Source organism: Oryzias melastigma, linkage group LG3, assembly GCF_002922805.2.
Source record: "Oryzias melastigma strain HK-1 linkage group LG3, ASM292280v2, whole genome shotgun sequence".
NCBI lineage: Eukaryota > Metazoa > Chordata > Actinopteri > Beloniformes > Adrianichthyidae > Oryzias > Oryzias melastigma.
The window spans coordinates 20,911,550-20,927,347 of NC_050514.1; the positions used below are offsets into that span (position 1 = coordinate 20,911,550).

The 15,798-nt window shown below is 35.7% G+C and overlaps 1 protein-coding gene and 1 long non-coding RNA gene across 2 annotated transcripts in view; one reads left to right on the top strand and one right to left on the bottom strand.

The window, feature by feature from the left end:
• Positions 1-12,838, top strand: part of LOC112160493 — a 13,960-nt gene extending 1,122 nt beyond the window's left edge. Inside the window, exons 2-3 of the long non-coding RNA XR_002921679.2 lie at positions 1,205-1,294; positions 12,644-12,838. This is a non-coding gene — a long non-coding RNA (uncharacterized LOC112160493). The remainder of the gene's footprint in view (positions 1-1,204; positions 1,295-12,643) is intronic.
• Positions 1-15,798, bottom strand: part of LOC112160491 (CUB and sushi domain-containing protein 1) — a gene marked incomplete in the record, with an annotated part of 398,036 nt that overhangs the window by 84,771 nt on the left and 297,467 nt on the right. Inside the window, 5 exon segments of the mRNA XM_024295052.2 lie at positions 2,734-2,928; positions 6,714-6,901; positions 9,021-9,159; positions 10,914-11,105; positions 15,588-15,798. The exon segment at positions 15,588-15,798 is cut by the window's right edge and continues 1 nt beyond it. Of these exon segments, the coding sequence (XP_024150820.1) occupies positions 2,734-2,928; positions 6,714-6,901; positions 9,021-9,159; positions 10,914-11,105; positions 15,588-15,798 (925 nt within the window).

The following is a 15,798-nucleotide window of genomic DNA, read 5'->3' on the forward strand; positions in this document are numbered from 1 at the left end:
AAAAAAAAAAAACAAAACACACTATTGTGTTTTTTATGGCATAAAAAATACAATTTAAAAAAAGACTTTTCAATACTATAAAGTAGTTAATAACTTTATGCAGAGCTTTCTATTACTTCCTTTCAAAATAAAAGACATCCAACACCGGATGTCTTACAGGATCTTGTCAATACAGCAAACGCAGGAGGAAGTGGAAAGTCAATGATTACAAAAAACAAACAAAAAAAAAAACTGTTTATTGTTTCTGGTGGATTTCAACAAAAACTAAATCAAAGCTAATGAAGTGACTCCTTCCATAAATTAAAACCATGAGCCACACTTTAAACCTGTGATTTTTTTCAAAAATAGAAAATCTGTGGGCTGCACGGTGGCGCAGTGGTTAGCGCTCTTGCCTCACAGCGAGAAGGCCCCGGTTCGACTCCCGGCTGGGACCTTTCTGTGTGGAGTTTGCATGTTCTCCCCGTGCATGCGTGGGTTTTCACCGGGGACTCCGGCTTCCTCCCACTGTCCAAAAACATGCCTCATAGGTTCATTGGTGACTCTAAATTGCCCCTAGGTGTGAGAGTGAATGTGTGTGTGATTGAGGCCCTGCGACAGACTGGCGACCTGTCCAGGGTGTACCCCGCCTTCGCCCTTCAGTAGCCGTGTTGGGCCCCGGCTCCCCCGCAACCCCTGATGGGAAAAAGCGGTCAAGAAGATGGATGGATGGATAGAAAATCTGTTTAATAATCCAGTGGAATATAAATTAACGTAACTTTAATTCTGGTTGTGCTTACTGGCAATACATTGATTTTCTGTGATAAATAAAGCTCAAAATTAAGACCAAATATGTCAGTATGATGTTGATAAACTACAAAGGATTGATGGATTGCTGGAGAATTGTGGCTACTGTTGTTAGGATCCTTGTTGAAGGATTCGTACTGTCCTTCAACTGTTTGTGAATTAGTTAAATACAGTTAAAGTTAATTTACTTTTTTTAACTTTACTACTTTTTCCTTTACACTTTTTTAAAATTTTAAAAACATTTTATTTGAATCAAAGAGCCACAATGGAGGAGTAAAAGAGCCATATGTGGCTCTGCAGCCGCAGGTTGTAGCCCCCTGCTTTAGAGCAGAGGATCAGTGGTTAGTTGATAGATTGTGTGACGTTCTGTAAATAGATTTGATATGACAAAAATATGAATGTTTGAACTCTGTTTTTGCAGGAACATCTAAATGGCTTATTAATACTCCTCCCCCTTCAGCATGACAAAAGGTTCCATTCTCCACTGATCCTATATAAATTGGCTGTTTGGGTGAGTTCCTGTTCAGCCAAAGAGATTCTCTATTTGTCAAAAAATAACCATAAATCACTGAATTAATACCCTTATAAAATGTTTATCAGATCTGACAAAGAGTCAAACATTCACTGGACATGCTGTGACTACTCAGGTGCACAAAAACAATGTACAAATGCAATCATGGTCACCATTGCTGTGACCTCTGAGCTTTGGCATTTCACAGACATGCCGGGAGCCCCCTATTAACCTTTTTTTTTCTCTCATGCCATGTTGTTATCATATCTGTTCAACACTGCTGGTTGTTGCATGGCAATCACAATTAGATCACAAGACATTGTACAACAAAACAGAAGATAAAACAAAGCAACAGCGGAAACCGTTCAAACTGGTTTAAATAAAATTTCACCCTATTTTACTTTAGATTTTGATATAAAGTTTTATGTGAAATAGAAAAAGTGACAGAATAAAAATACCTTTTTTAGCCAACTTGTGTTTCTGACGAAATCTTATTATTACCAATAAAAATGTGCTGTGATGACGGTGACGACTTGCCATTTTTCCTAAAATAAATTATTTAATTTTGGTAACATTTGCATTGGGAAAAGTTTTTAAAGCTCTCATAGTAACTTTTATGACATCCACTAAAATGTCCAAGACTTTCCCTGAATGTGCTCTCCTGACATCTTGAAGGTTTTAATGTCACTCCTTTTATTCACTTGGCAACCACATGACACTTTTTTTACTGCGTTACCACAAAATCTGGACTATGTCCTATTCCCCTTTCCCTGATCTTAAAATATGAAAACTTGGACAATGATAAATGGCTACATTTTTCCTAGTGTTCTGGGGTGCTGAATTTGCTGTGTCTTCCTACCTTGCTTTGTGGTTCCCATGTACCCATTTAGAATCAGGTCAGATCTCTGTCACTTTAGAGATTACACTAACACACAAACACACACTTGCCCATAAAAAAAGCAAATATACAGTCTGAATGGAACTTTGGCAGGTGTCACTTTATCACCTCTCAGAGCTGTCAATCAGATGGACAGCTTCACCTCCAAAAGCTGACAGACTTTGAAAGCTCACACTGAAACACACACTTTTGTCGTTTTTGAAGCAGTAAGTATTACATTTTACCCAGGGTTTCAGCAAATCAGTCATCACAAATTGGCATGAAACTGCCTCCTAAATGGAGTTCCATTGTAACCCCTCAAGTATTGGGTATGACGTGTAATTTACTACAGCGGAAAAACTCAAATTGTAGGCACAGAAATTGGAATGGCAAGGTTTCTATTTCGAATCAAACTAAGGACACTGCAGTAAAGTTTTCGACTCATCATTTCGTTACTGGGTTGCCAGTAGTTTTGTAAAAGGATGGACACACAGGACAGAGTAAAAACAGGTCATTTCTTACAACTATAAGAATAAGTTTGTTTGTCAGTAAGACTTTTTACCTTTACACGATGGCAGGGATCTGTCCCAAACAGGCTTTCCATCAGGCCCCATGATACAAGTGGTTGTATCGTCACCCACGATGGTGTAACCATGGTGACAAGTGTAGGAGACCCGAGACCCTAGTTTGTAGTCGTAACCTGTTCGACTACCATTCATAATATTTCCTGGGTCAAAACAGGCTTCTCTTGGCTTTTCTGTGGAAAGAAAAAAAAAGACAAATTTGTGTTATTAAAAAAATAAATAATAAATATCTGCCAAATTTTGTTGAAACATTTTTTGAAAAAATTGAAAGATTTTACTGGTTCTCTGGTACATATAAAAAAAAACACAGCAGTAGGCAAAGCTGGGATTATATTAATTTTAATTTATGTGTCCCTTATGAGTTTGCTCATTTTATTTTGTGTGAACAAATCCCTGCACCTGTGTACACACCAGAATAATTGGACTGGGACTCTAAAACCATTCAGTTCAACTGGAGCACTTCCTCCTGAATTCAGTTCCTTACTCTTTGAAGGGCAGTGTATGTTAAAGTGCAGAGTGCAGCCCGTTCATTTGGACAAACCCATCATTCTTCCCATGACAAAGAAACACTCAACAGTAGTCAAAACACACTTTTGTTATTATGTTTCTGCTTCTTTCAACAAATGTTTCAGACAAATGTATTAAAAAAAAATTCCTCTCAAGGTTTTAACGTCTTCTTGGAAATTTCATCCATTTAATACAAAATAACCCCACAAACTTTCATTGATATGCATTTTTAGATCAATCCAAACATGAGAATGCACACTCCATCAACTAATATTTATTTCTTGACCTCTTAAATATCCTCTTGCAGAATGAGTAGCAGTGAATGTTGGAGCGATTTAAATTAGTACAGATAAAAGTCAAACTCTAACTTCTACCTTCATTACTTGGCACTGAGCCAACTTGTTTGCTTTCCTGTGATGAGAATATGATATCAGGTCTTCACATGAATGTGATATTGGGCCTGACAGAAGGAAGCAGTCTGTCAGAGACGGCTGCAAAAAAAAGATAAGGCTGAAACACAGGATGATTAAAGCTCTGCTTTTAATTAAAGCAATGGGAGATGATAGGTGGTGTTGGACAGGTGTAAAGGAGACCGTTATTTGGAAAACTGGAAGAATACAGTTGTTTAAAAAAAAAAAAACGCTAAGGTAAAGATTGAAGTTCAAGGGGAAGTTTAGTGGCTAAATAAAAAGGACAGTATTTTGAAATAAATGTCAGGAGTAAAATACAATATAGTAGAAACAATACATTTGATATATGAGCTACTTTTGAGACGCTTATGATCACTTTACCAAAAAAATGTCAACATACAAAAAAGGGTGAATGAACACCAGAAAGTTTTGAGTTCTGTCAAAAAAATTGTAAAAATGTTGTTTCTAAAGTTGGGAGGAAGAGCTGCTGAGTGCACTCTTCCCCCATTGATGTGAGGCGTTAAACCAATATGTGCCTTGATACGATACATTAACAATACAATGAAGCCCTTTGCTGATACCGTTCTCACTAATGATTTAATATTATTTTATAATTTGACGTTGTACAAGGCAGTTAAGTTTGATATGATTCATCAAGTGACATTAAAGGATGCAACAAAAATAATATGTATTTTTTAAGCATCTTCACAGTTATTCACATGTTTTTCCCTCCCCTTCTCTGTGATGGGTGTAATAGGGACGCCCCAATCTGATCACATGATCAAAAATCGGGCCTGATCACATGGTTGTTGACTTGATTAATTACAGGTGTTGTCTACCGATCAGTATCGGGTATTTATCAGCTAGTCATCAATGCTCATCATCATATTTATGTTACAGAAAAGTCATTTTTTTTATTTTTTAAGAATGTTCAGATAAAGAAAGGAATCACATTTGGTTAAAAATGTTCAACAGTTTTAAAGAAATTAAAGCTACAGTTACTAAACTTTCTCACATGACTAAATATCACCTATATAGACAGATAATGTTTTTTTTTTCAAGTTTTTCCTTGATTGAAGTGACTTCACAAAAGTGCTTTGTTCATGTGGTAAATAATAAATGAAAGTTAATTAATTAAAAAGGGTTGTCAACCTGAGTCTATTTATTAAGTTTGTTCATTTTTCAAAATGCGATACTAAAGTATCAGATCAGGACTCTGTATCGGCAGACACTCAAAATCAAATGACTCAGAATTGGATCGGGCTCTAAAATACCTTATCAGGGCATCCCTGGGTATTAATATTCCATTCTTTCTTTCGTAACTGGTAAATCTAACTAGAAAAAAGATGTATTGCATTTTGGTAATTGCTTTATTCCAAATAATCATTAAATACTAACCAAAAATTGTTTTCAAAATACTTGTTTTTCATCTCTATCTAAAACATGTTTTGACATGCAATTTCCAGGTTCTTGTTTAATCGATGGTGCACTTTGTCTTGTATTAACACGGTTTTTGTGTTTTAATAAGCTCTATATACCGATGGTGTGTTCAACGTGCCTTGAAAAAACAGGAGCTTTATGGGTAAAACATAAAAAAACAAACAAGTAAAAAAACTGTGTAGCCACAGACTTTACCAACAAGACATGCTGGGAAAACTCCATCGTTTTTAGCCATCAGTTGTATCTGAAGCACACTGAAGCTACAAGTGCAGCTGCGTCTTCAATGATGTGAAAAAAACACCAGTTTAAATCTGTAAATCTCTCCATCCGTAGTACAGACAGAAAAGTGATGAGGACAGAGATGAGGAGGATCTTGGTGTGCAAGCAAGAAGAGTGAGGTGCAGATAGTGTGCTGTCAAGAATGACACTCAACGTCTCACACAATGACATGGTATTCAGTCGGCACAAGAGACACTCAACGTTTATGTCATAATTGGTTGGTAATAGTCGGTTGTACAGCATGGATTTTGTATCGTTAAAGTTTTTAGCACTATTTAAGCTGAAGTGTTGGAGAAGCTTTGTAAGACCAGTGGACTTGTAGTAATCTCATGCAGTGCAAGTGGAGCAGGAAAATGTCAATACTCTAAATATCTATGAATAGTGTCTGTCCCATCTAGTCTCTACCAGGCTCGTCATCTGCTCTCCCATTTTTCTCAAGTTGTTTTAGGACCAAATACATATACACTGGATGGATCATTTGTGATGCCAGCCATAAAATTCTGAACTAAAAAAGGAAGTGTGAAGTGGTTAGGTCCTACTGACTGACAGTGTTCTACAATCACACATCTGGGTACGACAAAGGGAGAGCTTTGTTCAGACCACAGAAATGTCCCTCTACCTGTCAATCAAAATTTCAGTAAAACAAAAAAAAATTTAACAAAAATAAGAACTCATGGCAACCTGCTAAAGTTATCAAGAATAGAAAATATAAGTCTAACTTTTATGAAAAGTTAGCCCTCTTAAAGCAAAAGTCAACAGGACATGTTTCGTACTGACCTGGCAGTTGTTGCCGTCTTTATAGCTGCCTGAGTTGATCTTAATGACTTTCATGAACATCTTGGAGATGTCTTTGCAACCTAGCAGATAGCACCTTTGGGTTTTTAGCGACATGCTAGTTCATTATAAAAATGTGCCTAAAATTATTCTCACGTTTGATGGTCAGATTTCACATACAAGAACTTGAATTTTGGACCTTTAGTCAGGATGCTGGGAAGTCAGTAAAGAAGATGTTCAGGTTTCGTTGTTGCTTGGCTGTATTTTGCCCGAGTCTCCCTCGTCATATAAGTTTTTGACATCCAAGTATCAAACACCGTCTCCTCAGATGGAGAGATCAACTTTCTGTAATGAAAATTCAGCTGCCCCATAATCATCTCCTTACTAATGGCAAAACCAAGGTTTGGGAGCTGCTGACTAACTGACTACATTTTGTAACACTAATGTGGTACTGGTGTGTCTGGGTCATTAACTATATGGGAAGAAGTTACATTTTTAAATTTCAACAAGTTAAAATAACATAATCAAAATCTGCATGCTTTAATTACCTCTATATTCAATAGCAAATCCAGACATTCCAAGTGAGGCGTCGGATCTGAACGCTAGAAAGAGGATGTTCCCGCTGCTTTCTATGCGCTCGGGGGCCTGGTTGCCTTGGAGACTTGCTAGAAGAGGCCCGTTGGAGTCCTCACCCTCATAGATGTGCAGGAAGTCATAACTTGGTTCCATGTTAAAACTGGAATGAAAACAACACTATTTAAATACACAAATAAAATGATCTTGCTAGCTTTATATTTGCTTTAAATGTAATATTTTGCATGTACCAATGCATGTTTTTGGACAGAAATATAGGGTAGAAGTAATGTGTGAGAAAAAAAAAAAAGTCTTATTTAACTTACCGGTATTCTAAACTTCCCAAATCTTTCTGTGCCAAAATAATTTTAAGCTTTCCTAAAGACCTTTTCAGTAAAGATTCATCTTATTTTAAAAATTCTAATAAATCAAAAGTAATCTACTGTCAGATTGCTGCTAATATTTAAATGTGTATGTTGCAAAATCAAATATACTTTATTTTGATATTGCTTGATAAAGAAAACAACTATCTGGATTTACTTTTGGTAAAACATTAATTTTAATTAAACCATTCATCTAGTTTTAATATTTTTGAAGTCATAATGTATTTGGAAAGCTGACAAAATGTGGTGAGAAAACTAACTGATGAATTTAAATTAGCTTTTGTCACATAACTGTAAGTTGTTAATAATGGAGTTTACACAAATAAAGAACATAGACCAAAATAGTAATTTATATCATTTTCATTTGTTATGCTTGAATAACAGTAAGTAATAAATTACTTGGTGAACATAACAATATAAAAGTAATACATATTAAGTAATAAACATCAATATCTTTTAGAAAACAAAATACAATTTCCAAAGAATCATTTTTATGAGGTTCTTAATGTAGCAAAGGATTTATTTAAAATGTTTCATAGTAAACGTGTTTTCAAGTGTTCTCTAAGCTTAAATAACTCTACTGCTACAACTCTGAATATTAATAATTTAATTTTTCTTTTTTTTTTCATTTGCAAAATTACATTTCTTTCAGACTGATAAGTGTTTGCCAATTATGCAACAAAGGTCAAATGTTAACATTTTAAAACAATATAAATGTTGAGAGTTTCTTCATAAAAATATTTATACATTATGGCAATTTCACATAAAAAAACTACAATAATATTAGTCTGTAAGGTGCAAGACATTTTACTGAAATTAAAAGGAAAAAAAAAACGAGTATAGCAGGTATTTTTCTATGAGTAATACTTTGATTTAACTCCCATTTGAGGTTCATGCAGTACATTCTAACAACTAATTGTGACTTGTAAAATATTCATGACAGAAGAAGTAATTATAGCTTTAATTCTAAATACATAAAAGCCTATTCTAATTTTACAAATCCTTACCAAACCCTTCTATCCCCTTTTGACTTTCCAATTCAATTTCTGAATACCACAGTAGGAGTATCAGCATGTTATTCATGTGTTCATGTGAAATGCTTTGGTTCCATGTTGAAATGTTTTCCCTCTGTGTCATCTGAGCCAATAAATTACATGGAGAGTGGCACAATGCTTAGTTCTCCCAATTATTCAAATCTTCTTTTGGAAGTTTTGAGTTTCTTTTTAGAATTTAACTGGATATTTTAGAGTAGCACTAAAATTAAAATGTAAATTATACATTAATTACATATAAATTGCTCCATTATACAATAAATTATTATTATTTAAGAGAAACAGAATAAGTTATTCTATTTAAATTAATCCAAAATCAAGTTTTTGACTTTATATTATTTTTGTGTCTAAATATTGGGTTGTTTTAAGATATAAATAAGATGAGGAATTTAATGTTATCGTTGGCTGTTACTCCCAGTGAAATCAGGGTCATCTATTTGGTCATACTGATACTAAAATTTCAGGTAAAATGTATATATTTCTCTTAAATAGTTTCTGTCATGGGGTGATGTGAGGAAATATTGATTTTAAAAATGCAGTGTTAAAGAAGGAAGAAAACAAACACAAATACAAACAAAAAAATATTTTGCAAACAGCAGGCATAAATCATGCTATGAGGTGAAACATTACCCAATACAAGGTGCTGGATTGGAGTAACACAACTGGCAGTTAGCGTTATGTTTACATTTCCTAGATATTTCTGGGACACCTTTCTTGCACAAATAGGTCTCAAGGGAATCCCTAAATAATAACTGAGCTGTAAAAACCACAACACACGCACGCCAAGAAGGAAGTGGGTGGTCACATGTTTTTTTAGAGCACCATATTTTAGAGCTAGCTGGCCTACCTTTTGAAAATCAGGGCGATGACAAAGTCAGGGTTGACTCTGATTCTCCAGTCACACTCTTTCCCTGGGGGGTAAGGCTGAGGGTAGTTAGGAGACAGAATCACACCAGAAGGACCACTGACGTTGCCTCCGCAGGTTGCTGGGGACAGACAGATAGTAAGCAGGAAATGGAGAGAAGAGTGCTTATTGTGTCTTAGACTGTGGGCTTTTACCTTTACATTTACCACAAACATTATTGCATAACGCTGAGCAGGCAAAAAACGTATGATTGGGGACAATGCGAGGTTAGGTGTCTTGCCCAAGGAAATAATGATTGTCAAGTGTAGGAATTGAACTTCTAACCAACTGATTGTCAGCCAACTGCTCTATCCACTGATCTCCAGCAGTCTCCCACCCCAAGGGAATACAAGTAAGCTAAATTTAGCAATATGGCAGCAGACATGGCAGAGGTTGCTAAGATTGCTTAACTTGGGGAAACAAATTTAATGTTCTATGAACAGCAGATTTTACCCCCTCACACACACACTTAAAAAAAGTGGTGGGAGATATTAAAAGATCAAAAGAGAGATGGAGTGAATGCTGAATGTGATTGTGAGGTATGGGATTTGGGTGGAATAAGGAGAAAATAAAATCACCCCGAGCAATCCTGTTATTCCACATAAAGTCAGAGAGCAAGGAAGAGATACTGGCAGGAGAGACAGAAAGATGCATTCGAGCAGCAATTTGGTGATGTGAAGGAGGAGTCTGAATCGTGAAGAGGTGTCTTGGGGGTGGCAGGGGTGTGAGAACGGATTATCAGCAGCGAAAAAGAGGTAAACAAAGGCATTAGTTGCAAATCACTTACGTAGAGGCACAAACACACACTGCTCTGGAGTACTGTGTATACTGTTTTGTAATGTGGTTAATCTTCTGAGCTCTCAAACAAGAGGGATTCACCTCCTGAGGTGAGAGCATGGCGGAGGGGAAAAAGAAACGGAGGATCGGGAAATGGAAGGAGATTTAGAAGCCACTCCTTATCTACAGCTGTGCACGATGTAAGGTCATTCTCACAGGGTCAAAGGCTCTGTTAGGAACAATGCATTAAATGTTTCACAAGAAAGGCTAAAATGAGGCTGCACTCTGCAAAAGGGTGCTGAAGGACTTCCACTTAGAGCAAGTTTGATAAAAAGATGAAGAATGTGACAGTAGAAGAAGCCGCAGAATCACAGTAACACTTAAGGTCATTTGGTGGGATGTTTCAAGAGGACAACACACTTTTTGGTTCAAGAATCTTCACCAGCATTTCAACATCATTTGCATCTAATGCTGTAGATTACTGGTACACTCAAAGTGTAGCAACCTTTTTCTAACTTTATAGTAAACTCTGATTACATTGAAACTGGAATGAAGGCAGCGGTCAGTCAAAAAAAGGCACATCTCGAATTGTGCAACTCTATTAAGATACTGAGCAGTCGCCTATTATGATTAAGATAAAAAAGTATAGGAAAGGGAATCTGTGAGAGAGATAGGAACTTGTATTCTCAGAGTGGACTTAGATTTCTACAATGCATGTGGAAAAAAAAATGAAAGATACAATCCTTTCTCACACAATGTGTCTTTTATCACACCGACTTTGCTTTTCCTGGCACATTGGAATTCCAATAAAATGTCAGCCTTCAGATGTTCACATCCTTTCAATTTCTAAAGAAGTCAAACGTCTTCAAAAGAACAATTGGGATTGAATAAAGGAAGCAAAGAAAGGGAGAATAAATGAATAAATAGATGGACAAGCCATAAATAAATAATAAATGAAAATGCAGTGTTGACAGTCGACGCTATTAACTCATCCACAAGTCTCTAGTTCTCCCCATACTGACTTGGCAATCAGCAGTCGATGGAGAACTGTACACGTACCCATGCATGTTGGAGGGTCAGGTTGCCAGTAGAACCTGTTATCCATCCGCACGCATCTAATGGTTCCTTGTCCTTGTAGCTGATAGCCGGGGTCACACTGGAAGGTCATACTGTCACCAGGCTCCTTACTGTCCCCGTACCGAGAGCCATTTACAGGGATGCCAGGGTCATTACAGGTTGTTGCTGTAGTAGCTGGAGAGGAAAAGAAAGAAAAACATAGATTTACTGCTTTAGATAAACAGGAGCTCAGCCACATGTCTTTAACTGAAGTATCTTCCATGACTTTGCTAGTTTAAAGAAAATATGTCATAATTCCCTTAACCCATAAAGACCCATTTTCCTAAAATATAAAATTATGTGGAATACACCACAAACCAAGTAGACCATGTAATGCATTTCTGGTGCTTTTCTGTGACATTGATGTCACCATGGGTTCTCTTGGGTAAAGATGTTAGCTTTTCACAAGTTAATTAAAAAAAATAAAATAAAATAAACTATATTTTAAACCAAAGAAAAAATGTTAAAGAAATATTGTTAAATTAAACCCACAGAACAAATAAGGAGAATCTTTGTGGAAATGTTTTGCATTGCATTGTGTAGTGTAAATTGATATTTGTATATAGATAGTGTAAAAATAGTTAAGTGCCATACATAATTTAGGTATTTTCTCATTTTCTCCATGGTTACATGAAAATCTTCCAAAGGTGACTATTCAATAAGCTGTGACATATGTTATGGTAACATAGCAAAAATCACTTAACTAAAAAGTAAAATAAATAAAAGGTGACATTTATTTTATTTACCATTATTTCTATTCATTCTCACTCAGCTAGACTGGTTAATAAAGCAGTAGTTGTTCCCTGCAGGTTCATTTTAAAACGACTTCCTCTTGTCTTTTACATTTTTTATTGTTGGCTCTCCATTTGGATTAAGCAGTGTGCTTGGTGAGGATAATTACATTTATGTGACCCACATTTCTTGCTCCATGACAATCAGCTTTGCAGTGTATTGGTTTCAGCTATGAGGTTGGCACAATTGTTTGAATATATTACAGAGGTTTAATTAAAGGAATGTCAGCCTAATGACCTACAAAAGCAAAAATAGAAAATTCAGAGTGTTTTCACTTGTATTAACATTTAGCATATTTGCTTTTTGAAAAGAATCCACTCACAATTAAGTTTCTTATAACAATCCTTCAATGTATTTAATGCATCACTTAAAAAATGACTAACATTAAAGGTCTAGTTTGTGATACATCTGTTACTGGCTTATTGAACTGCCTATCAATAAAGTCTTACCATATTTCTACTTAAATCCAATATGTCAAATGTTTTCTTAGGTTTAAATGAACATATTTATTGTATTTTTAAAATAGTCAACTTCTGTTTATGCAATTCTGACACAGAGAAAAGTGACTTTGGATATTGGCTTTGTACCAGCATGTAACACATAGCTAACATAAAGTGTTCCATGATGGAACCAGCTGATTTATTTTGATTGCTTAAGAAATTCACTACTGTAAAGTGTTGCATATCAGTGTCAAGCTTCAGAATCTGCAGGAAATACATTGATCAGATGAATGATTAAAGAGTCAAGGTTGTCTAAAGAATGTAAACACTGGAGCTAAAGTTTTGGTCTTATTCTTAATTCTTTATTTTTCAATTAGTTCTGCACCCCTCTGTTGGTGCAGTGTGATTCATGTGTTGTTCTTCTTTCCCATTCCCTTTCAGGGAGAGCGGGAGAGATTTCAGTTTCAAGGAGATGCTCCTGTTCCTGGCAGTGGACCTCATTACTGGCTCCTCTGTGTTCCTGTTCTTGGCCGTTTATATTTTATGACTGACTTTATGTCTTTGCACAGTTACCAGTAGGCCCACTAAGACGATGGCAATGTGATATTGGGCTATATAAATAAAATTGAATTGAAAGATTTGAACATTTCTTTATGAGAAAGAGAAAAAAAAATCTAAATGTGTGAGTTGGGAAAGATGCACTCGGCAGTCACACAAAATAACAAAGTGGTGGCTCTGATACACCATGTAAATGTTTTTGATGGTGATGGACCACTTTTCCAGGTGTCAGTTTTACCCCACCACTTCAAGATGAACATAAGTAACATTTTTTAGCACCTTTTTGTTTAACATGTATTGAAGAAAAGGAAAATTTGAAAAAAAAAGCTTTAAGCTAGAATGAAGAGTATTACTTTCTAGAACTTGTGTTTGACTGATGCATGGTAGACATTCTGACAGACACCGCTACACCATCCAAGGCAGCTGTTGCTCTTTGCTAAATCACTCAGTTAGCTAAGACATCAACACCCTGAAGCAGGATGCTGAGTGTGTGCCATGGTGACTCAGCTCAAGTCTGAACCTGAATTGACGGAAGTGTTTCTGGATTACCTTCAAAGCTACATTTTACTGAACTAAGCATTTAACCAGAGTGATCTTTAATATTTCTGCCAAAAAGAGACCCGCACTCTCAGTTTCTAAGAATAAATTAATTACTACTCCTACTACTACCACTACTTCTATTATTATTATTATTATTATTACCATCTTAGGCTACCAATACAGCAAAAGTTCTAACCTTGAGGTCAGAATTCTTAAAGCAGTATAGACTGACTTTATTATTATAAAATAGGTTGTTTTACATCTCAATGCACCTGCAGCACCAGCAGGTACTTAACCATGAATTATGTTAATTTTATTACCTTGGCTGTCCTATTCGACCACAAATATAAACTCCTTCGGCAAGCTTTTGGAGGTTTACAGCTGTTAAGCAATCTTGTTTGGTAAAGTAATTCATTATTTTTATTTTTTTTAATGTATAATGACTATTTGTGTTAATTCCAAGGAAGAAAATCTGTATTTAGTCTGTAATTACTCTGCGTGTGGCAGCCCATTAGCCAGGTAAATAAATTCCCCATAAAACTACAACTTTTTTTCACTTGCTTTATGGAAAAATGTTTGTAATTAGAAAAACAGAGACATATACATATTTATCTTCCAATATTCCCTTGAAAGCAGGTTTCTAATGTCAGAATCCTTCATATGAAAAATACAACATGTGCAAAACAGCATTTGCACCTTGTTGAGTCCTCATTATAAACTGGACCCAAACAAAATGCTTCAGGTGACTTTGGGGCATTTTAGGAACAAAATGTATTTACTCCAACAATTTAACGTTATAGAGTCAAGTCACCTCTAATGGTAAATAAACACTGAAACTTTTTCTGAGATAATGAGCACATTGTTTTAGTGAACAGCAAAGAGGTAAATATGGAGGTTATTACCATAATAATGGAACACTGGTGCTTTGCTAAGCTTGTGAGTGTAAATATTTAATGTTTTAAATGAAGGGTCATAAATGTGATGTAGTGAGAGATAAAGCTTTGGAAGCATTTAACAATGTTGGGGGGGGAAAGAAAAAAAAAGTAAAATTTTGTGTCACAGTTGAAGTGTTCTCCACAAAAACAGGATGATTTACGGTTAGATTAGGGGGCATGTTTAGGTTAAAAGGGTCTCAAAAAATAAAATGCTTTTATTTCAAATGTTCAAACCCATAAAACAATATTTTCTAATTGAAAAAAAAAGAAAGTGCAAAATGCTAAAAGAAAAATCCTGAAATTTTAAGAGTTGTTTTCTCATGTGCAAAGTAACACCTGTAAGCAATTAGGACAGCAAATGGAAACTGAAACATGCAGTGAGCACAGGTATGACATTGTCTCCTTATTTTTTTTTTCATTTTTAAGTACTGCTCTATCTGCATAATGAACGAGACACACCTAACACACACACATTAAGAAACACAAACAGATTTCATTGGAAGAAGTTCGCCTTCAGAACTTTCTGCCTGAAAGCTTTATAGGGTGAAGGAAGTAAGCAAAAATGATCGACATAGTTTGAGCAGAAAGGAAATTGTTGTGGATAATTGGTTGGACACAAAGCTCTGGAGACTGAAGGTTGAATTCTGTTAGAAAGAGTAAAACAAAGTAAACTTTTCAAACCAGAAGCCATTGAAAGGCTTACTGACAGAGAGCCTTGAAGGCAAAGCCTCCCTCACTGCCACTGGTTACCTTCCTCTTAAGAGGTCACGACTTTGACACAGTTTCAAATTTTCTCCTTTGCACCCCCAGAGAAAAAACTATTACCCTTACTGCCCTGGGACCAGCAGTCATCATAGATTGTGTTCAGTCACCTCGTATTAAAAGCAGAGGGAATGGAAACAAACTAAAACAAACAGGTGAATTCTACATAAAACATATTCACAGCAAACACAAAGCAATAATCTCTCAAAAATATCATTCTATTGTCAAATCATTGGATACAAAGACACTCTAATTAGTTTTTTTCCCCCTCTTCTTTGTAATCAGCCAAGAACTGAGCCATACATCTCTTGTGGGTCTTTCTATAATCTGCTTAGCAAGCTGTAGACAAATGCCTCTTTTTTTACCATTTGGATTTTTGAATCGTTAGAGAAAAAGCACTAATGTCTATTAATATTTTTAATATTTCTATTTTCGATCACATAAATCAGGTTTGTGGAACAGCAGAGTAGTTTTCTAATTAACCAATTACATTGCTAATGAAATTATTTAGCTTAATTTCCAACCTCATGAATGGATACTTGGATAAAGTACTAAAATTCTCTGTGGAAATGTATTTAAAGAATACTCACTTGAAAACTGAATAGAAAATCCTTGCTTGCTGATGAAGTAATCAGAGTCAAATTGCAGGGTGAGGATGTTGAACGTTGAGTGGATGTCTTCTGGCAGAAATGGACCGGACCATTCTTTCAACAGAATCCCTCCGTCTGAGAGCCCGGATGGACCATCCCAAACTTTCAGAATATCATGGCCAATCTCAGTGTCAAAGACGATAAAGTGGAG